Below are 24218 nucleotides of genomic sequence, written 5' to 3' on the forward strand. Positions count from 1 at the left end.
TGTCAAACTGGAAAGGAAATATGTGATAGTATCCATTTGTGCTTTGGTTATGCCCCGTTCTGTATGAGCAGTCTGCAGATTTTGAAACATTCTTATTCTGGTTGCCTTGTGCTGTCTCTTGCCTGCTATTAATTACCAACATGTTATTTAACCTACCGGTTATTTGCAGATGTGTTTGACAGAGGGTTGCAAGTTTCAAAACAAGTGGGTTTCTGCATATTTCTGAAAACTGATGTCCAGAGGGAAGCTAAAGCTTCTCTTAAGGGGGTGAAACCCAGGGAGACTTGGCTGTTATAGATTTTGTTGCCTTTGTGTTCCTGGCCAGTATTTCGGATTCAGTATAGCACATGTAGGTTTTACCTAGCTGGCAAACCAAAAAGGTCCAGGTTGGAGGACTGGAAGAACTGAGAATAGAGTAAGTGAAGGAAGACCAGAGACGTGGGGCTTCCTGGAGATACAGAGAGGGTCTGGAAGGCATTGAAAATAGTATCTTTCACTTTACCCTCAGTTTCCCTCTCTGTGTTTTCCTGTTTGGTGTCTGTTTGCTTTGTGAAGTACATAAAATCCCTTAATAAAACAGCTGTGTAAAGCCTTTAGGAGTTGTTTTGATGCGATAACTGTTGCATTTAAATTATGTCTGGTCTGTAAAACATTGCTCAATGAGATTTCTATTCAAAACAAAAATTCTTGTGATATCTGTATCTGTGCTGACATGTACATAAGGCATTAATGGAGAAGGAACGATATATTCGTATGTGACCAAAAAAATGTCCTATTAATTTTAAATAAAACAGTCAAGTAGGAAGTGTAGTTCAATAGAGAAATCTGCCTATAAGAAGGTAGTGAATGTCACTCTCGCCCTTTTGTGACAGTTGGACCAGTAATGAACTATATCCCACTGGATTTCATACAATATTTTTTAAAATGGTTTTGTTGGGTTGTTTATGTAAATGCTTTCAATGGGCAAATAGATTTGTTCAGGCAAAACAATACTTAAACTCCAGACATTGCATGCCAGTGTGAACTAATTAAAATCATATTGTGCAATAGGTCAATAGATCAGGAAGTTGGCCATCTAATTAGAAGAGTTAGTTACAAAAAACTTGTTCTTGTTGATAAGGAAGAGCAAAATTAAGTAAAATAATCTAGACATGAGGAAAGGGAATCAGAGCCCTGGTTCTCTGCTGAAAGCTGTGTTAAAAGTCAGCCCTTTCTGTTGTGAGTCACAGTGTGTTACCTATTGAGAGATTTGAGGCTTTGGATTGTCCCTCATTAAGGATCTTTGCGCTCATCCCTGCCTGCAGTGCCTGCCCATGTTACGCATACCTCGGGCTGCAGATAACAAATAATAGTCTGCCCTCCACAAATGGAGGTCTGACGGGAGTATTCAGATCTGGTTTGTATTTGCTGTCAGCTTAGGCCTTTCATCCTCCTTAATACTTTAGCTACACCTATTTTTTTTGTGGGTTTTGCTATCACCACAAATAGGTGCCTGGCCAAACTGAATAGGTGTCGTCTTGGGACTGTTTTCGAGTGAGCCTTTTGCACCAATTATTGTTTAGCTTTCATTCTTCCATCTTAATAATTGAAAAGCATTTATTTTCAATAACATGTAGGTGTTGGGTGGTGTTTTACCCTGGAGCATAAACATAATTATTAAAAATAATAGCAATAAAAAGATTTTAGATGGTAGAACAGCTTCTCAACATTTTTGGTAGATTTTCTTTGCTTCACAAAGGTAGAAGACAGATCTGTCTCAACCATTTCAACCACACTTTTCTTTTGTAAAGGAAAGTTAGTGGGGGTGGGACTGCATAAACTCCAGGGTCCAATCCAGCCTAAGTTATTCTCTGATTCCATGAAAGGATACATGCTGAAAATAAAATACATTAATACATTTAAAGCTAGTAAATCTAAGATATCCATTTATTGGAGTGAATGGCATTATCTCTCCATAGAACCGTGACAAGCTTGTCTTTACAGTGTGATGCTGGTAGTACTGAAATGTGAAATATTTATGGTGTGGGATTGTAAGTTAACCATAGGTCTTCTGGAGACTGTCTTATGACGTGTTCCACCAACATATTCACATGTTTCGCTTATTCAGTTTAAACTGAGATGTGTATTTCATAAGTACTTAGCTGTGTAAAATTTTGTGTATAATATTGTGAAGACAGGGAGGATTGCTTTTCTCAATCATCTCCCCATCAGAAGTTACTAGAACTATGGCGTTAGATTATTTGTGTAAATCATCTCAATGCTCTGAAAGAGGTTCTCCATCATTCCCTCAGTCTTGTTGCTTCCTGATGCTTCATCCTTAACATCACCACTGCAAGCAGAAGGTATTAGTCATTCTAAGACAAGGCTTGTTTATGCTTGTACCCTAGGGTGACTGCTGAATGTTTTTGTTCTGCCATTGCTCAGTTGTTTGTTAGTGCCTGTTTACAACTAAAACCTTAAGGGATGAATATCCTGTCGTGCTGACTTGTGTGAGTGGCTGGTGCAGAGTTTGGGTTTGATGTGAACTGTTACTTTGATCTTTTGAACTTGGATTCATACAAGTTGTTAGGGCTCAGTAACAAAACTGCCATCCTCTTAAAATGCAGAAATTTCATTTACTTGGGTGTGAGAATGGGAGCTGTTGCCCCTTATTTGCAGGTACACTAACTCAGGCATTGCTAAAAAACCTGAAAAATTCAAATACATTTCAACTAAAAACAATACTTAAAGGGTGCATTTACTTTGTTGTTTATAGTTGGGGCCTAGAATGGGCTTTTGAAGGAAATCCCCTGACTCTCCTCACCACTTTGGTATTTACCATCATCAAGTAAAGATGCCCCATCCCTGGAAGTGTTTAAGGCTGGGCTGGATGGGGCTTTGAGCAACCTGCTCTAGTGGAGGTGTCCCTGCCCGTGGCAGGGGGGTTGGAACTCGATGATCTTTAAGGTCCCTTCCAGCTCTAACCATTCTATGATTCTAAGTACCTCAGAGCACAAGAGCTTGGTTTCCTCTGGGTAAAACTAGACTGGAGGATGTGTCCCTAATGCATTCCATCAGAAAACTGACATTCAGTCCATGGACCAGACAAAAACTAACCCAAAATAAAAATAAATAAAACCAAAACAAACAAAAACCCTCCCTGCCACCCCCCCCCAAAATGTGTTGTATTTATACTACAGGTTCTCAATACCAGTTGTTTTACTCCACACGTGTGCTCTTGTTGGTCTTCTGTTTTTGCTAATGAAGATGTACCCAAAGTGCTAAATTTTGTAGAAAAATGTAGATGGGGCTTATTATACCCTTTGTATAGATAGCAGTTCTCGATGCCTCTCTGAGCTTCCTTGCCAAATTCACTGTAGTTTCTTCTCATAATCCTGTGTGTGACTTCCTATTTATAGGTCTTTGTATAAAATGAAAGTAGGCAGGCAAAGCTGTATTTAAAAGTATACTTTCTGACAGTGGGTGGAGTAATATTAAGAATTATGTTGAAATTTATTCTGCGTTTGACACTATTGGCGTAAGCTGTTGGTTTGTTGTTTGTTGGGCTTTTTTTTTTTTTTTTTTAAATATAGGCAAGGATTTTGTTCTGTAAATGTTTCTGGAAAGAATGCTGATTTAGAAGTGGAAATTAAGCCCGGAGTCCACCACTGATACAGTCTTTGGAGCTTCAGTGTCTTCAGCCAGCACTGCATGTCCTTTCAATTTATTGTTTGGCATATTAGAATGATTATTTCTTTCTAGTAGTATCAGGCTGTATTTTAGGTATGAACCACACTTGGTTTAAAATCCAGTAAATTTAATGAGACTGGCTTAAAGGTTCTGATGTAACTTTTCAGAAACAGGTGAACTCTTTGTTATTGTTATTTCTCTGCAAGCTTTTTAAACTGGAACTTTCAGTCTCTTTCGTACGATTCTAGAAATACATCTTCAGTGAGAGCAGGAAAATCTGGAGGCTTAAGTATAACACAAAATATCATAGGGTATATATTGTTCAGTCTTTCTACTTGTGATCATGTGTGTTTTCTTTAAAAAACTGTATTTTAACGTATTGAACATATGCACATTTGAGTATGTTTACTGCAACTTTTATGGGCTAATGTTGAGCTGCTTTTTCCCTTTTAAAGTCATGTCTTGGTGCTCTTGTATTTCGTTAATACTAGTCAAACTGCAGAGAACTAGAGACGCTTTGGGTAAATTATTGTTCAGAATTAGCTCTTAAAAATTCAGTTGATACATTATGTATCTGTGGAACATTGCTATGGAATTGATGCTGTTTACTCATTAATTACTGTAGACTGCAGCTCACAGTGTTGGCACTGTGGCTTGTTTGTTACATGTGATGATCACTTTATAAATGTCAATAAAATCAAGACAAAAACCTCTAGTACAACTGGAAGTAACAACTCAGTATTTTCCTCATTAGTTTTGGCAGCAAAGTAGTCTTACAAAGCAATATGCAATAAAACACCAGCCAACTGAGTCCCACACTGTGGCTATAATTACATATTTTTGCTTGCTAATCAGTAGAATTTTTCTGTGTACACTATTATATTTTAATGGTTCTGTTGCAACACCAAATTTACTACAATGTTCTCTTGAAGAAAATGGCACATAATGATTTTGTATTTACTACAAGAAGATATTAAACTAAATAATACATAATGATGCTGCACAGATTAACCAGCTCTTTGGTTCTTCTGTTCCTTATCTCTCTTTTAATAGTGTTTTAGGACAAACAAAGTTATTTGGGAGGGAATTACCAAACTGGTAAATATAGCCATCTGAGTGGGATGTCTTGTTTCTTACTCAAAAACTATTAGATTGTAATTTTAAGCTGTGCTTAGTACTTTAATTTCCCTTCCCACAACTCATAGAACATAAGGAGGGTTGCAGCCAGCTCAGATAAGTAATAAGTTCATTAATTACAGGCTTACCTTTCTTGTAGGTTAAAAATCTTGTGTGGGACTTGGTTAAACAGGCGGCTGAGGTACGGCCCTGTGGAGGGCTGGATGGTGAACAGCTCAGAGGAGTTCCCCCTGCTCCCTTTTGGTTCCGAGTCTTCCATTAACTCTAAAGATCACTTGCTATTATCAGGCTTTGTGTTCTTCTCCTTTTTCAAGTTATTTTCATCCAAAGTGATTACACTGCAAAAAAAACCCAAGTACAGTGGGCAATGTGGAAGGCATTTTTTGTCTAACGCTCTTTCTATTATCTTTTTTTATCTTTTGACCTTAAATAAATAAACATTCAAGAGTTTTTATTCCTTTTCTTTTTATTCATAGACATGCAGTCACTTAAATTCCACTTGATCATTAAGAATATATTTGACAGTCTTAGGTTAGTATAATGCTTTTCTGTTTTCCTTGGAAACAGAACTTTGTCAGAGACAGTCTGTCCGGGAGTGGAAATGGAAGGTAGGATCTGATGATGGCAGCTTACCCCCTTTACTCCATATACAGTTAATTATGTGTGAAGGTTGTGCTGATGCCTCTAATATTCTTGTAGATTTGTCAGATCCTGCAATGCAGTCTGACATATTAGTGAGAGCAAATAGTTTTTCTTCTCTATTTGATTTGCAGTATGAGTCTGTATCAGGAAATGATACTGTTTTTATAGGGGAAATTGTACTTAGCTTATGTGATGTTTTGTGCATGCTGCTGGAAAACATTTGGTGTTTCAACATTGCTGAATGTTGATTGTGTCCTAGATCTTTTAAGTTATCTTTTGGCAAGCATTTGTCTTAGATGTGTTGCACGTATGATTTGTCATAGCCTCTCAGCAAAAGGCAAGAATATTTGAGACTTTTTATGGCTAATTAGTTCTCAGGCTTGTGTTAAAACACTGTCTGAAAGAACCATGTTCATACATCATTTTCCAGTTAATCTAGTGTTTACCTTTTTCTTCCCTTGTATTTATTCCATTTGAATACATTGTAATGTGTTCAATTGGATTTACCTATTGCAAGGCAATTTTTGTTTAATTAATACTGTTAATTAATCTGGCTTGAAACAGCACTCCAAACTGAGAGGATGTTTCTGTGATTGCAGACTGAGAAGTATCTCAACCAAGTTTTCTCCCTTCAGTGGTTCATGATAAAAGTAAATTAGCACAAGTGAAAATGGTCCAGGAAATAAGAAAACCAGACGCTACTCACTAATTAATTCCTAGTATTCCTGTAGCCTGTTAAGCCTTACTGCAAGCAAGAGAATATCTCCTTGTTGATACTTAGTCTTATTCCTTTGTATATTCCAGCTGCTGCCCTAATTCAGAGTTTCTACAATCCCTGTGGTTTTTTAAGTCCCTTTTGAAGTATGTGCCCAACTGGACATACTTTGCTTGTAACTAACCTTTCCTCTGTGACTTCCTTCATCTTCTCTGTCTTGTAGATAATGCAGCACTTAAACCTGCCTGAAGATTCAGTGCTGTTGCATAGTCGAGCTGAACATGTATGGATTAGAGAGGAAGGGAAGAGATGACTCATAAAAACAAACAAAAAAATTGCTTATAAAAAGTCTTTAGAACTTAGTACTTGAAGTCATAAGTCACAAAAGCGTTTTCCTTGCAGACCTGCCCATCTTCCTTTTGCAAGATTTTTCAGGGAAGTAGAGCTATTCACCTTGCATCATGTATCCATCTCCTTCGTCTGGCTCAGGCTCAGTGTCTTCTCCCAGATTTTCTCAAAAGCTTTAATGTATTCTTTTATTCTAGCAGTGACGTATAGTGTTCTGGTGCTTGGTGCACCCTATAGCTAAAGAGAAGCATCCCATTCTCCTGTGTCTGGTTTAGTTATATTTAGTTAGAAGTCACATTTTCCTACAGAAGTCTTCAGGCTTCAAATCCACAAAGACCTGTGTGAGAATGCCTTTACTTCTGTGAAGAGAAGGTCTTAGATCACATCCCCTTGCATTTCAGTGGGGAAAAAGTGGTTAACTTTCAACGTTTTTAAAATTTATTTTCGGTATACCTTTAAAACTCTTAGAAATGACATGCCAACAGCCTGCTGGGCTGTGAGGATGCACCACAGTTATAAGGCTCCCTTTTACACAGTCATTTTACAATTATTTCTTGGTAGCCTGCTCTGTCTAAATCCTTGACCTGTGCCTGACAACTGCTAGCTGATCATAGTGAATAAATATGTATAATCACTGTGTGATGACTGCTTAATAACTGTGCTCCAAATATGCAAATACCTATTCTGGCTTAATACAATTCATCTGCCATGACTAGCCCATGCACTTAGTATTTGTGAAGCTTTTTCAAGTGATGGAGCACGCCATTGCAGCCTCCTGTCTTTTCATGTGGAGCCCTAAAGTGCTGAAATCTACAGAGAAGGAAAAGATGTATTACCAAAAAAACCAAAGAAAAATAGTTATTGAACAACAGAGAGGAAGAGCTTGTCTGTGTGTTGTGAATGGGGAAAAAACCAAAAATAAACAAAAAACTTCCTTAAAAACTTTGAAGTAGTTTTTCTATTTTCATTCTCTTTTTCTAGGTTAGTGGCATGCTTTTACTGAGAATAATCTGCAGTATTTATTTCCCTGCTAATGCTGCTGTCCACATTACACAGAGGACTCCATAAAATTGGCAGATAGAAATCCAAATGCTTCTATGAGTCTGAGATGCTCTCACAAAATGCTCAGGAAAAAAAAAACAAGGAAAAAGCATGTCCAGAGTGATACAGAAAAGACATCTTGCTCAGGCTTGTGAGTTGCTGGTACTGAAGGGTTGGAAGAATATTCTGTGGAAGCACTGGTAATTTCTTTCTCTGATCTTGACCTCTTCTTTTAAGCATTTGCCTTTGGCCATCATGTCAGATAGGTTGCTGAGGCAGATAGACAGTGAGTCTTACCCCTTTGTCCCTTTTTGTGTTCTTTACTTAATTTACATGCAGTGTCAGAACATTAGTACATTGGTTTTTTTTAAATAAAATCTGAATTTCATTATCCTCTCAGGCATGTTTTTTTTATCTTTTTAGATACTTTTTTCTTTACTGTTTCTCAGAGTTTAAGTATTTCCAAACAGTGCAGGAGGAAAAATAGGCTCTGTAGTTCTACGCACTAGGCAGAAAATTGATATGAAGGTGGTAGCCTGAAGTGATCAATAACTTAATAGCCATCGTGGCAAAAGTGGGAGTTGGACTAGATGATCTTTATGGTCCCTTCCAACTCTAAAAATTCAGTGAAATTCAGTGAAAAGAGCGTTTCAGTGAGATTTCGAAAACAGTAATGTAGATATTTACTATGAGCTTCTCCTGTGCTTGAGGGAGGAAGCACAAAGGTGCTTGTTTAAAAAAAAGAAACAAGTCAGGGGCTGAAGGAAGCTGGCATCTTGGTACAGGTGAAGGTGGGCATTGGCTATTCTGCATGGAATTAGAAATGTGTTAAGTGGAGCCTAATTTGTGAAGGGCTGTGAAAGTGGGGAAAAAAGTTCTGACATCATCTCCCTAAACTTTTGTATCACTTAAGTTCAAGGTGGTGCAACCCCAAAATTTGTAGGTTAAAGCTTAAAGAATAGAATTTTATTTGTATCCCTAAACTGGATAGTGCAGGGAGTGTAACTAACCCTCCCAATTTCCTTCCTTTTCAGAGGGACACAGCTATAATATTTTTCACATGGTCTTATTCTTAATCTGTTCCACACACTTTTTACTTTTTTAGTGGGTGTAAGAAGAGGCTATGATGCATGAAGTTGGACTTCAGAGTGATTTTCTTGATGAAGAATGAGAGTCCTGTTATAATAGCACACTAACATGAATGGAAATCCAGGACAGAGTAGGCATCCTGGCAATGAAATGTACTTAAGACTTTTTGTCCTTTCAGTCTGTGTGGCTGGAAATGAGGTCCTGTGAATGCCCAGGAGGCTGACGAAAAGATTTTGGAGTCACCAAACCCATGTCCTAAGGGTGATACCACATAAAAAAACTTGCAGCTTCTTAATAGTTGGTTTGGGAAGCTGGGGGAGCAAGTTGAGATGAACACGAGCTGAGTTTGGTTTAATAGCATAGAACAGCCTGAAATTTCACCAGACTTCAGCTTATCACTTCACTTCTCAATAAACAACAACACGGGTTGTTTTCTTCTGCTTGCTGCAGTGAGGTATTTAAGGTTTAGCTGTCTCATTTCCATCTGTAGAAGAGCGTGGTGTGTCAGGTGTCCCAGCACTAACACAATTAAAAGGAAGTGAATGGTTCCTTCACACATGCCTTAATGTCAGCATTTTGGACTGGGAAAAACTGGGAAAACACTATTGGAGCCTTTCCTATTTCTTTTTTTCCTGCCAAAAGTGTGACATTCAGAGACAGGTTTATCAGACCCAGGTTTCTCTGAGCCCTTATGCTGCTTTAGTGGGCTGACAAAAGTGAGAATCCTATTGACATTATAACTCCGTCTACAAAATTGGACTGGAGCACTCAGAGACTAAGAAAGATGATGTCTTAAGTGTGGGAGAAAACAAATGATTTCTTTATTGCTTAGTCGTTTATGGAAGTAATTTACCAATGGTCACTGGCAATGTGACAGAACAACTTTTTTCTTGGCTTTTCATGTATTTTTAATATGAGTTTTTGCTATCCCGAGATATTTGACTAAAATAAATCTGCCAAAATTAGTGAGTTTACTATTGTTTTGTGTTTTTGTCAAAGTAAGAATGATTAGTTGTGTGCAATAAGTGTAGAACATTTAAAATTTAACAGGTCCATGGGTAAGTGAGCTTTATTTCGAATCATTGTTGACTTCTTTATTTCCATATGGTTTTTTGCCGGTTTATAACATGGACATCGATTATGTTGGATCTTTCAGCTGCTTTTGTTATGCAGGAATGTGAACAGCATCCAGATTAAGGACAGCCTTCTCTTAAAGCAACTGGTTGGTTTAAAAATATAATTTCCAACACTTTTCACCATAGCAGGAAATAACCAGTGGTTTTTAGTGCTAAATTTGGAGGATTCAGCAAAACAATATTCTAAAATACAAGTTTTCCACATATGACTTTACAATAAGGCTTATATGGGTCATTGTTATGAGTAGATTTGTTCCTTGCAGTTTGTACTGGAATAATGGTTTTATTGCATCTTATTATTACTTTTCATTAAACTCACTCTGCAACTTGGGTTAGTGGTTGGAGATGGGAGGACCCAGAATTTTAATTTTGGCTGCAGTGAGGCCTCTTGTGCAATCTCAAAGTATTGATTCTTAAAGATAGGCACTATACAGGGAATGTGAATTGACACATTAGGTAATCAGTAGCTTAAGCATCAAGACTTTAAACTCTCACAGTTTTGTCTTGATTTAACTCAGGTGTAGGCACTAAGAGTTTCTTAAAATAAGAATATTTAAGGAACTATAAATTTAGATTGTCTGTGATGAATCATGAACCGAATTCAGTGAAATAGCCATCTCAAAATGAATGGTTCGTCTGTGCTTTTTGTTTTTAAAATGGAGAATTTTAAGGCTAAATCAGATCGTGCTTTTAAACTCCTTGAGATCTTGGCCGAAAGTACTGTATAAGTGCTAAGTATTTAAAATTAATTATGTTGGAGGTCTATAAACGAGTGCATTGATTAAAAATCTTCAGTTCATTAAACTTCCCAATGGCAGAGACCGTCTCAGTAATATAAACTGCCGTTTCTAGCAGTGGTGGCCGACTGGCATCTGTGTTGTAATCTTTTTAAGATCCCCACCTTTGTTCATTAGAGTAGCAGCTGTTGTCTCTTGCTGGGCAGGATTTATTTCCCCTTGACATTGGTCTCAGAGGTGCAGTTGCAACTTTGGCAGCACTTGATTTCAATGAACTTCCTAGATGTGCTTTACCAGTTTTGCACGATGATGTTGCTTGTGGTTGTGAGTTGGGATTTTGGGGTTTGGGGATGGGGAGGTTTTGGGGGTATTTGGGCTTTTTTGCTTTTTTTCTGGTTTCCACACACGTCCTTGCAATGGACATTTTTGAAAGGTCCACAAGGACTGAGAGCATGTGTAGCAGAGGTGTGCTACAGTCTGGGCAAACCGGCTTCCTCTTGTGTGTCCAGAGCAATATATCTGATATAATGACATTTTTCAGGTTTTATTCACTCCTGGCATTTGCCATGTGGAAGAACAGTACCGCTTCATAGATAAACCATGCACAGTTAACTTTCTTAAATAAGTAAATCTCCTGAATTTCCTAGTGAAAATGAGAAATGAAAATCTGGAAGCACCAGAGAACAGGAATTACTATGGAAAAAGAATATATAGATTCTTGAAATATAACATGATATATCTGCATATGTTGTTTACATTGTAACTTCAATTTATCCGGACTCGCACACAAGGTCACAAAAGAAGTTTGGGCCTTATTATTCCCAGGGGAATTTGTACTTTTTTGCTGTGGTGTTTGATTACCTTACCCTTTTTTATTACCATCTGCACTGCAAGGCTAGTTTTGCTGAGATTTTTTTTTTTTTTTTTTTTGAACAGCATCCCATGATACCCTTAATTCTGTGTTTCCTGTCCTTTTGCTTCATTTGCAGCTTTAAGAGATTTTTCTGTAAGAAATAGATTTATTCTATATTGCACATCAGTAAATTAGCTAGTTTTTACTATGTAACTTCAACTCTTTAATTCTGGAGAACAAATACAGTTCCTTTACAATAAACAGAATAAGAAAGGATTTAACCTTTCAGCATCCTCCAGTGTACAGTGAGAAAAATGTTGTCAAAGACTTCCGTATTTTTGTTTAACACATTTTTAGTACACTGTCATTTTGCCTAGGAGTTTTATTTTGATACTTGATTTTGTCCATGTATTTTAAGCAATTGTTTTCAGGTGACTTCTTTGTGCAACCAATACCATTGACTGCATTAGCTTTGAAAAGTGTTTTTCTTCATTAACGGCTTCTGCTGAATTGTTGGGATAACAAAGTGCTGTCCCTAGCGGCTCCTAAAACTTATGGATGCATGCAATGAGATTGCTAATATTATTTTTAATGAAAAGATGTTGGAGTAGTACTTCTCATAGCTTGAAAGACTTGAACTATAGAGCTAAATTTCAAGCTCTTTGAGCCGTTCTTCAGCCCTCAAAATACAGCTCTTGTATGCAGGTCTTCAAACCTAAGAAACCCCTTTCACGTGCTTGTCCAGCCAAGCCATGGTGAAGTAATAAATATAGAAACCCCATTTTTGTGGGGTCTCCACACACTCACAGTGCAGTGAATGAGGGGACAAGTTGACCCGCCTAAGTCTTTGCAGTCATCTGAAAGCAAAAGTGTTGTGTGCTTTTTCAAAGCATTTATTTTACCTCAAGGTAGATAGTGGGGAACATTAGGCAGCCTGGCAGCCTGCTTGTTGGGAGGGGAACATAGAAGAGAAGAAGGACCATCCTGTGGATATTTGCCACCTCACTGGTGGCCCAAGCAGGACTCGTTTAGTATTAATGCTGTCGAAACTCCTTAAAAATAGCTTGGTTTATATGCATGAAACTCATACCAAGAAGCACAGTATCAATAAGGACAGTTAGCAGCCCTGTCTTTAGGTACATTCCAGTGTTACCAGTGCATATATATGCCAATTAATCATCATGCAGACAGAGATGGGATTTCTTGTCAGTTATGATTGATAGTTTTGTCTGTGGGACTTTCCTCCATCTTTCCTGTAACTGTGAAAAGGCAGGTCATCTGTCTATATAAATGACCTGAAGTATATATATCTGTGATTTCCATAAACCTGGACAGGAAGGCAGCCTGTAGAAAAAAGGCATACTGTGAAGCAGAGTGATAGCTTCAAAGTAAAATGACGTTTTTCATTGGTTGTCAAAAACAGTCATAATGCATAATTCCTTATCACTGTCACATGACACAAGTCAGATTTGACCATAAGTGCCTGTGTCTTTCAGCCAGTTGCACAGAGAAATTCCAGGGAAGGAACAGTGGGATATGGGTTTATCGTTTTCCAAATCTGTTTTGAAAAATGCAGATGAGCATCTATTTATCAAACTGATGATACAGATGAAGTATCTGAAACCAATATATCAAAGGTTCTTCACTTTCCTATAAAAGTAATTTGGCAGCATGCCATTATTATCATGTAAATCTCTTCCTCCTTACTACACAGTAACAATATATCTTTGGCCATCATTTTTTCCCCTCCTGAGGTTGTTGCTGTTATCTGTAATTTCCATAAAGTTTCCATGTTAACAGCGCTTACTTCTCTGTACGCTTACATTACTAGTCAGTGCACACTCCCAGAAAACAAAATATTTAAGTAAATGTTTTGTGCATGCCTGTTCCATTTTTTTTTTTTTGAATTAATACAGCTGAGACATGTTTTAGCAGAGGCTGAAGTATCACATTTAGATTTGCTAATCTAGTCTACCTTTGCCAATTTTTTTCTTTATGTTATGCAGAGTGCTCATGTTTTGCAAGGTATTTCACTGCTTGGTTTTTTGCTTTAAGAATTATCGAACTTGTGTTATAGATTGTATGTATTATTGAAAACACAGAATATTTCTAGTGTGATTTATTGAGTTATCATATTAAATGGAAAATGCGTACGTAGATCAGATGTCGTCTCTGCTCAAATATTTAATAAAGTATGGTAGAAAAAAGAGGTTATTCAGAAAATTGTGGGTGGTTTGGTGTTTGGGTTTTTTGGGGGGTTTTTTGGTGGTGGTTGTCTCCCCCACCCCTCTTTCCTTCTTCGATGTCATCAGTCACTGAAGTATGTAAAATGCTAATGTCTATGTTTCCATCTATGCCTGTCTGGAATATTCAATCGTTTTCTGTTATGCCACCCTTATAAGGGAAGTATGCACGTCTGCTTGTTCGGTTTTGGCAGATGTCTTCCATTTTCCTTGTTATATGTCAAAATTGGTTATGATAGAATTGATTTTCCAACGTTGAGAATAAATTTTTTTCAATTATGTTTTCATCTTTCTGGAGGCTGCTTCAGTTATAAAGACTGGACGTGGACTGTGTAGAACCAGCTCCAGGAAAATACAATAGCCCATCTGTACTGTAGATGTATGTGCATTAAGAGCATGCTTCTTCCATCATGAGATGCTTTATAGATGGGGAGCTGGGACTGCCTATGTGTTGGCCGTCACAGCTGATCTGGCACATGGTATGTTAACATAATGGGTATGTTAATATGTGGCAGATTTAGGAGTAGCAAATCCACTTCCACTCCGTGCCAGAGGCAGTGGTGTCTTTTTGCAGGCTCCGTTGTGTGGCTGTGCTCTGGGCTGGACGTGGGTTAAAGTGAATGGAGTTTGGGGAAAAAGAGATTGATTTATCCAGATGGGTTGGTTGAGAGGGTAGCTGAACAAATCGTTGTATGGACACTGCTCGAGGGAGGGTGCCTGCTTGTCCCTTGACAAGAAGGATCTCAGGGGTGCAAATGATTAACCCGCTGCCAGGGGAATAACTGCATGGACTTGAGCCCTTGTCTGGTACTCCTGAGGTGAAAGAACTCTTCCTCTGTTAATTGTGCAAAAAGAGCTAGTTCGAAGCATCAGTGCTGTTTTTATGTTAATGTCTCAGGAAATATTAATGTTGGTAAAGATTGTGGTGGTGCTTATAAAAATATACTTGAGGTTTGAACGCATACTGGTTTACTTATCCTGCTCAGAAAAGCATTTAGTAATTAAGTTAAAATAATTAAATCGGATATTATGAGCACAGGATAGATTTCAAGCATTCTTTTTTCCCCTCGAGGTTACAAAATATTATTCTTGCATTAGCATCTTGGAGTCTGTTGAGCAGAGATTTTTAGGTAAGTTAAAACCAAAAGTTCAGCTAAGGTAGAGTAAGAAGACTTGGCGTCTTGGCATAGACAGTGTACAACGAGCTTATGACTGGTGGCTTGGCATCCACGTTCTTTTCAATATGAAAATTTTGTAATCGAAAGTACAACATTACATGATTCTGTAATGATTAATATAAAGTATTTCAAACTGATGTTTTAAAAGTAAGTGGCAATGTGTCCAGGATGAGTGTGGAGCGTTACAAGGAACCACTTATCCAATTTTACTGTGTTATCTGAATATTAACTCTGGCATAGAACACCTCAGAAAAGGCAATCGAGTTTTTAATGCTTAGTAGAAGAAGGCTTCATTCAGATAAAGATGTTATTTGCCCCTCCACTTGGGGATGCGTGGCTTCAGGGGAATACTTTAAACCTTGCAAAACCGGCTGTGCTCTTAATGCAGAAAGACCAGTCATTGTTTCCATTCCAGCTTCGAAGAACATCTTGGGGTGAGGGAGTTACTTGGTCTCCCTGTGTCCCAGTGGGCAGTGAATGGTCGGTAGCTGTGCTGAGGGCCCAGGTCTTGTACTGCCCAAACCTTGCTGTGCCAGCCTGGAGAACGCTACACAGGTTATGCTGGGAACAGATTACATGTGTCTCTTGAAAATCCATCTCCACTTGGCTTTTCAAACCTTTTGTGGTTCAGTTTCTTCAAACATCCTGTTGGGAACTTCTGTAACTTTGAACTGGTTAAATCTGAAATAAAATATTAGTATTGAATGCTAGGCACACAAAATCTTCCTTTCTTGTCTCCATAAGTATTTGTTTAGCCTTTATACTTTAGCTTATTTTAGCTTTTTTGAATTGATATTATAGTTTATATGATGAGTATTTCTCGTAGTTGAACTTCATCATTGCTGCTTACTTACGGCCTTACTATAGTTAATATGTTCATGCACACAGTTTTCTCTTTGTTTTTTTGTTTCCTTCTTCTTAAACTTTTTGCCATAATTACAATAAATGATTTCTTTGATTGCATGTTGAGAGGGCAGAAATGCTGTGCCAGCAGCCGTTTTTTATTCTTTGCTGCTGCTACCATTCTTTTGCTGGCTCCCAAGGGTGATAAGATCTATGCACTCTACTAATTTTCTTGCATACTTAGCTGCAATTGCAACCTTTAGTAGTTATTATTTAATTAACTCCAAAGTATTGCATAAATAATGCAAAATTAAAAAATGTAAAAAAGGAAAAAGGTGAAAACAAGGTATTTTTTATATTTCAAATCGATAAGCATTATTGCTTGGAATTTTTGTGTAAGGCATTAATAGGACGGTGACATTACATGGTCTGCATAGTAGTACAAGTATCAGAGGTGTGTAGTAAAAGAGTTTGGCATTTAGCTGGGGATCAAATTTGTTTTCATAATATGTAGTGAGAATTTCTTAGAACCTTGACCCTTTTTTAATACTGAAATTTTAATTCTGATTTGCCTTTTCTAGCTGTTTTCTTTTCAGTTAGCAGAAGTTGACTAAATACTATTTTTTTTGATAAACACATCAACTAATGCTGGCAGAAAAAATGCTTGTATATATTTGGATATCTACTTATGGATCAGCAGGTCTGTGCTGTGAATATAAAAATGAGCAGTAAATGTTGATGCCGGCTTATTTGTGCGAAGGCAGCATAAAGACTGGCTTTTAATAAATGAAAGTGTCTGGGTTTGCTTTCGCAGTGGATGGCTGTATACACAGAGCTGCTGGGCCTTGCTTAGTTGCTGAGTGTCGCAACCTGAGTGGCTGTGAGACTGGACAAGCGAAAATTACGTGTGGATATGACCTACCTGCAAAATGTAAGTCAACCCTTTCTCACTGTTTTCTTTGTTTTAAGCACGTGGAGCTGGTATGCATACTTTATTTCCCTGTAGTCTAGTTCAACAAGGTATTCATTTTACAAAATTAGCAGTGGGACTTAATTAAGTATGTTCTGTAATAATGTCTTCCCCTCAAAGCAATTCAGGCTTTTCTAAATGATTATTTCACCTGTGTTATCCGATGAAAACCGAGATGTCTCTAAAATATAAAGCATCTTTCATGTTTATTTTCTGCAAGCTAAAACATATCTTTTAATATGCATAATAAAAGATTGGAAATGCTTTATGAACAAAATATACATTATCATATTTAAGTTCCATGGAGACAATTTTTGGAAATGTTGCATATTTCATATTCTTCATGCAGATTCCTTGATTGTGAATACTTTGAGAGCCGAGGAGATCAAAGTCATGTATTGTGTTTTCAGCTGCTACGTAGAGGCTGATTGGCAATTACTGTGAAGGCATCTGCCACACTGTAGCTTTTGACAGAGTGCAGCTCAGTGCTGGAATGTTTTGCACGTTGAAAGTGAAATTGTTGAAATTTCCATCTTATTTAAAATAGGAAGACGGCTATTTGACCTTGTTGCGTAGATATTGAGTATGTCTTGGAACAAACTAACATATTGACAGCACATTGGTTGGCCAGTCTATTACGTAAGAGTAAAAGGTAGGAAATCTCTGCAAGTTAGGATCTTACAGAATAGTGTATTAAGATATGATGATACAAATACCAAGAAAGCATTACAAACAGCATATAACTGGAATTCAAGATCTCTCTTTTTTTTTTTCATATGCCGTTTGCACTAGGAACACGGCTCATTCAAATGTATTCAGATCTGCTCTCTTAATTTGTTCTACATTTTTTCATGTAAAATCAAATGCTTACTGCAGTAGCAGGTTTTTTTTTAGGTTCCTGTGGCACTTAATGCCTTAGGTAAAGAAGAAAATTGTGTTCCCAGTCGTTTGTTGGCACCTTCTATGATGATGAGAGCTACCAATTATTTCCTTGGCAGTGATAATTGCTATATACAGGAAAACTTTGCTATATTTCAGACATAGTTTTACCACATGTTAATGGTTATTTGTGAAATGTTAATTTCTAGTCAGGGAAATTGTTGAGGAAGATTCAATGTGGTAGTTATGTTGGGTTTGTGTATGGCCAAAATCTTTACCAGATTCTTATAAACCTGATAGGATTGTTTGATAACACATTGTAATTTACTGAGGATTTTTGATGTTTAATTCTTCCCCTTTAAAAAAAAAAATATCTTGGGAGGACAGAAAAGCTGCTCATCCATAGATGCATTATTCATCCCATGTATTTTAATGAGAGAAATGAAATACAAGGTACCAAAGCAACGAGCACTGAACTGTGCTAGAAAGAGAAAAGGGTCATGTCTGAGGCGTGGCCTCCCTTTAAATTTTATAGCAATTTAATGCGTCTTGCTTGAGTTAGGTTTGGAGAGCAGGATCCTGTTTGAAGACTATAGGAAAGTTTTACTTGTTTTATTCTTTATGTAGGAATAGCAAACCAGAACAATGAGAAAACCCATTATCACTTGCGGTTGGAAATAAAACCTGTAACCAGACATAGAGAAAAGTCAATATTCTGCCTAATCAATATTCTTAGAAATTGAAATTACATCAAAGACACATGTATCTCTATTTGATCATGCATCAACATGAGATGGGAAAAGGATATATTAACTGACAGGGACAGGGAGGGAAATGTACAGTTTGCATGCAGAGGCTGAGAATTAGATACTCTTGCTTTCTTAGAATTTTTTTCCTTAAAGCATACTTGTGTTCACCAACTGTTGTTTTCTTTTACTTTTCCCTCAAGAAGCTTTTAGTTGTAGGCTCATTAAGTTACTGTACCTTGTAGACTATTCATCTCAAAGTTACCAAATAATCAAGACTCTGTTTTCGTGTTTTAAAAAGCTATAGAGCCACTGGATAACTTTGTCATTCTGTGTCACTTTGTCATAAGAGTATTACAATTTAACTGTGGTAACTATTTTACATCTGATTTTTCTGATGAGAGCAGCAACATGACTTCCCCATCCAGATGTGCTGTGATGCAAGTTTGTGTGTCAGCAATTTGTTGAAGGTTATAGGTGAATGGATAACTGCCAGCTTTCACAATGAGTTTGCTTTTCACTTAGCTGCTTGTATATAGGAGACCAACTAGAGTAATCCATTAAGAGTTCGAGTACTGCAGTGATTATTTTGTTGTCTCTGCTCTTCTCGTGATTGTAGTTGGATGAATAATGATAGTGAATGTGAAATGTATTCCCTAGCATCATGAATTGTTATTTTTTTGTTATTTAACAGAATTACAAAGTGTTACAATCGTATTCCCTACCCCTGGGATTTTTCCATCTCCAGTTCTTGATCCTGAAATGCTTTGCTTGGAAGCAGTTTGCTGAAATCAGCAGAGCTGCTCTGGGACGGAGCAGCCTGCATGTACGCCGTATGGTGCAGGGCTTGGGCTTAAGCTGAGGACTCCCTGTTAAAGACAATTTAGTATTCAGAGATCATGCAGCATATTGTTTTGTTTTATAGACAACTTGGTGGAAGCTGGAATTAAATTTGGCATTTGAAGGGAAGGTATGCTTTGTTAGGAAGCTGGTAGTTGGTAAATAAAAAGCTTCTAGCAATCTCCTTTATCATCTATTGTATTTTTATTGAATACTTTGCTGTATTTACTTAGGTTAAATAAGAACAGGCCTGATAAATGATTTTTTCACAAAGGAAAAATTGAAAAATAATGTCTGACTGAAAAATGCAAAGATTTAGGATATGGACTAGCTTTCTGTGATTTGTTCTTGTTGCATCTGAGTCAGAGATAAGTTTGTGAAATACACAAGTAATAGTAAATTTTCAGGAAGAGAATACATAAAATAGTGCATTTTTTCCTCATCTTTTTATCCTAATAGTGTGAACAGACTAACATTAGCATGTCTATAGCCTAGAGACATTGCTTTATGAACTTTTCAAGATACATAGTTTTGAATGCCAAAAAATAGTCTGTATGAAAATAGAAGTGAAATCAAATTGACTTTTCTAATTACCAGTTAATGTAATGTTCAGTACAGTTTTACAGAAGTCAGTGTAATCACCATCTGCCTTCTGCACTGCAAAAGCCTACACAAAGCCCCCCCCCAAATGCCAAGTGAGTTACTTGCTGAATGCATAATTTGGTTGATGTCATCTATTGTTGTTTTTCAGCAAACACCTATGTGGCCACCCACGATTTCATAGCACTTTGGAGGGCTGGAAAAGGCAGTGCTTTTTGCTCTGAAATATTTTCCTTTAATGCTCTCCCAGACCAATCATCAATTACTTCTGTACTTCATATTGTTGTTCCTTTTAAAGAAAAGTTCATTCTAAATATTGTACAACTGGTCCTCAAACATTGAGCAGTACTCTGATACCGTCATGCTTTAAATAACAGATGAATGGTATCTGTTTAAAGCTCTACAAATGCTTGTTTTCTTTCTCATTTGATTAATAGTCTCAGTTGGCTCTACTGGCAGAAAATGGTCTGAATGTAAATTGTGTTTATGGCTGGAACCAAGGGTCCATAACAGCCTCATGGCTTGTTATCTGCTTGCAGAGGTTCACCATAAAAAAGACCCTGTCAGAACACATTAAAAAATACAGTCCCTTTCTGCAAGGTATTTAACGGGCTTAAAACCATGTAAAGACATGGTGGCGGGATCCAACATGGGTAATTGGTACCCCGACCTTGGCAGGAAAGGACCCCCAAACTAACTATTTTCTATCGTTAATATGTCTAGTAATAATTTCTTTCTTTTTCTGAAAAATGTTTGATAATAAAACCACTAAACCTGGGAAAATAAAAGGTTATAGCCTCTAATATGGGATAAAGCCAACCATTGGTAAACTAGACCTGAAAAGACTTTCAGTGGAGGTACCTTGCTGGAAATGCTAGGCAGTTTCTAATACATTGGTTTATGTTGTTAATAAAGATACAATATTTGGAATAAATTTTTCTGTTTGTTTGATATTTTTAGTACTTTAAACAATGCCCTTTAGGAAATACCATTTATGGCATAGTCTTCTCGTCCAAAGTCACTGTGTAGATCAATCTGGAGTAATAATGTGAATGTGCTCTCAAAGACAATTCCTGCTGTGAAATAAGTAGTTAGGAGGAGTGCTAGTATTAAACACAGTAGGAGGAATCAGCCTTTAAATTTGTTTAATCAGATTAAAAAGTGGAGATTAAAAAGTAGAGATTAAAAAGTGTGCTTCTATTATATAGACATAATTTTCTGTATTTAAAAGATGAATATTTGGAGAGTAGTATTTTAAAGTAGGCTGTGAGGGTAGGGATTTTAAATCTCTATATTTGCTTGGAGATCGCTTATAGAGCTGTAATTAAAGGTTGATTATGGAGAAATGGAACTCCAAAACTGATCAATTGGAAGAATGGGACATAATATTCAAGCATATTATCTGAATTTCCAGGATTCCGCAAAGAACTTCATTTGCTTGCTTGCTTACTTTTCAAACCTTGGCTGATTTAATAACACATTAATTTTGTTTCAAATTATTCTAAATTTTTGATATGCAAGCGTCAGAGAGAAACTTTCTTCTGTGTGGTTCTGATGTGCAGAAGAACATTATCTTTTCATGATTGTTCAGTGTGCTACCTCTCTTTCTTCTGGGGAAAAAAAAAAAGTCTGGGAATTAGAAAATAAGTCTGGGAATTTCAAAGGAAGGCATTAAAAGTGCGGAATGTGTGGCCAAGAGAGAGGATTGCTTAGAGGAGGCTAACTTGGTTACTAGCTTCCTGTTGGTCAAGGTCCTCGATCTTCTCCCATAATTGCTTTTAAATATTAAAGTGAAAACAGTTATGCCACCAGATGCATAAATAGAATGAAATAAGATGAAATTTCAGTTGAAAAAGGCTGCTGATAAGCATAGGGTGACACAATCATTAATATAATTGAAGCTTCATAAATGTTATGATAGTTTTCCAGGAGGGATGTCTTTATACTCTTTGGCTTAGCTGAGTAGCATCACATTATCGTCAGCATTGTGCCCAAATTGCCTGACACATACTGGAAAAAGTGATCTAGTTGGAAAAAGCTCTAGTTAGGTATTTCCTGATACACCACTGAGCTGCAGCTGCTGTTTGCCATCCCTTTTTTCTGTTTCTTAAATCTTTATTATTGTGTAACTAAAACTGAGTGTAAAATGAATGTAAAATCAAAGGTCCAAGACCCCTTGTTCTTGGGTGATGTTTTCGTTGTTTAAGTTTCTTTGGGAAAGGATTTTTTTTTTTTATGGTTAACAAAACCACTTACTACATACTTGTGTGTGTTCTTTCTGACTTGTCTCTAGATTTCAAAGGTGTTTTTTATAATCTCCGCTTATGTATTTTATAACCATTTTGAAAATAATTGCAGTGATGTCTTTATTGTGTTTTAATTTGGACTAATTGACTGTAGTCGTCTTAATGACCTGCTACATTCACCATTAACAATAACATAGATTGCATATGCTGTAAACGTGTTGGAAAGGAAATATTAATGATTACTTCTTCAATCCTAAAACCTGCTTAGATTTTAGAGAGGGTTTAATGGTATATTGTAAAGCTTTATGGCTTGTTTTTCCCTTATATGTACATACACACCCCCCCCATATACACACAAAGGGAGAAGTTAGGACTCATGGGCAATAACAGGGAATGCATTTATCAACTTCAGCTAAACAAGTTCAAACATCTAATTCTCTTGCAAGTCTGCTCAGGGTCTGTCATCAGTGTGGGTAGAAAGTGCTGTAGCTACCAGTTAAAATGTGTAGATATGTATCAGCGAGAATCTCCCATCAGCAGGGTATGTGGTCTTTGTCCTTGGATTTGAGCCTAGCTCATACACATTTTTTAATGGATAGATTCTTTAAAAATTAATTTGTGAATGGTCTGGAGTGCGCATTTGTCAGTGCTCTGTGTAGTGTCATGCTGTGGTTAACTTGTGGCATGTACTGCTGGAAATCCTCATTTCACATCAAATTCTTCAGTTAACAAATGTATGCATTGTGGCTAAAGGAAATGTTTTACTATTGATCCTCACTACTAAATCTAAATCGTCTTCTTCTGGGCATCACTTTTTACAATCTGGTCATTGAACACTGAACTCCAGGACAGGAGCGGGCACAGCCAAACCTAAAAGAACTGAACTGTTTGCTCAGTAATTGGCTTAATAATCATAGAATCATAGAATGGCTAGAGTTGGAAAGGACCTTAAAGATCATCTAGTTCCAACCCCCCTGCCATGGGCAGGGACACCTCTCACTAGAGCAGGTTGCTTAAAGCCCCATCCAGCCTGGCCTTGAACACTTCCAGGGATGGGGCATCCACAACTTCCCTGGGCAACCTGTTCCAGTGCCTCACCACCCTCACTGTAAAGAATTTCTTCCTTATATCTAATCTAAATCTCTTCTCTTCCAATTTAAAACCATTGCCCCTTGTCCTGTCACCACTCTTCCTGACAAAGAGTCCCTCTTCAGCTCTTCTGTAGGCTCCCTTCAGGTATTGATAGGCTGTTATAAGGTCTCCCCGGAGCCTTCTCTTCTCCAGGCTGAACAACCCCAGCTCTCTCAGTCTGTCTTCATAGGAGAGGTGCTCCATCCCTCTGATCATCCTCGTGGCCCTCCGCTGGACCCGTTCCAACAGGTCCATGTCCTTTCTGTGTTGAGGACTCCAAAGCTGGACACAGTACTCCAGGAGGGGTCTCACGAGCGCAGAGTAGAGGGGCAGAATCACCTCGCGAGACCTGCTGGCCACACTTCTCCTGATGCAGCCCAGGACACGGTTGGCTCTCTGGGCTGCCAGTGCACACTGCCTGCTCATGTTGAGCTTCTCATCCATAAGCACTCCCAAGTCCTTCTCCTCGGGGCTGCTCTCCAGCCATTCTCCACCCAACTTGTATTTGTGCCTGGGGTTGCCACGTCCCAGGTGCAGGACCCTGCACTTGGCTTGGTTGAACTTCATGCAATTTGCACGAGCCCACCTCTCCAGCCTGTCTAGGTCCCTCTGGATGGCATCCCTTCCCTCCAGCGTGTCAACTGTGCCACCGAGCTTGGTGTCATCAGCAAACTTGCTGAGGGTGCACTCTATCCCACTGTCCATGTCACCGACAAAGATGTTAAACAGTACTGGTCCCAGTACCGACCCCTGCGGAACACCACTCGTTACTGGCCGCCACCTGGACATTGAGCCATTGATTGTAACCCTTTGGATGCGGCCATCCAGCCAGTTCCCTATCCACCGAGTGGTCCATCCATCGAATCCATGAGTTTCCAATTTTGAGACCAGGATGTCGTGCGGGACAGTGTCAAATGCTTTGCATAAGTCCAGGTAAATGACGTCAGTCGCTCTGCCCTTGTCTACCAAGTCTGTGGCAGTATTGTAAAAGGCCACCAAATTTGTCAGGCACGATTTGCCCTTGGTGAAGCCATGTTGGCTGTTTCCAATCACTTCTTTATTCTCCATGTGCCTTAGCAAGGATTTCAGATAATAATGTGTGCATTAATATGATGTAATGGCAGGCGGTAGAAACTTGATGCCATGAATTTCCCTCAGTGGCCTTATTTCTGTAA

At 37.9% G+C, this 24218-nt stretch overlaps 1 protein-coding gene across 3 annotated transcripts in view; it reads left to right on the top strand.

Annotated features, from left to right (window-relative positions):
• MACROD2 (mono-ADP ribosylhydrolase 2) overlaps window positions 1-24218 on the top strand; it is an 896489-nt gene that overhangs the window by 255762 nt on the left and 616509 nt on the right. For all 3 annotated transcript variants that reach the window (XM_074150306.1, XM_074150308.1, XM_074150307.1), the window contains exon 5: window positions 16446-16562. In XM_074150306.1, coding sequence (XP_074006407.1) covers window positions 16446-16562 — 117 coding nt within the window. The remainder of the gene's footprint in view (window positions 1-16445; window positions 16563-24218) is intronic.

Source organism: Numenius arquata, chromosome 7, assembly GCF_964106895.1.
Source record: "Numenius arquata chromosome 7, bNumArq3.hap1.1, whole genome shotgun sequence".
NCBI classification, from domain to species: domain Eukaryota; kingdom Metazoa; phylum Chordata; class Aves; order Charadriiformes; family Scolopacidae; genus Numenius; species Numenius arquata.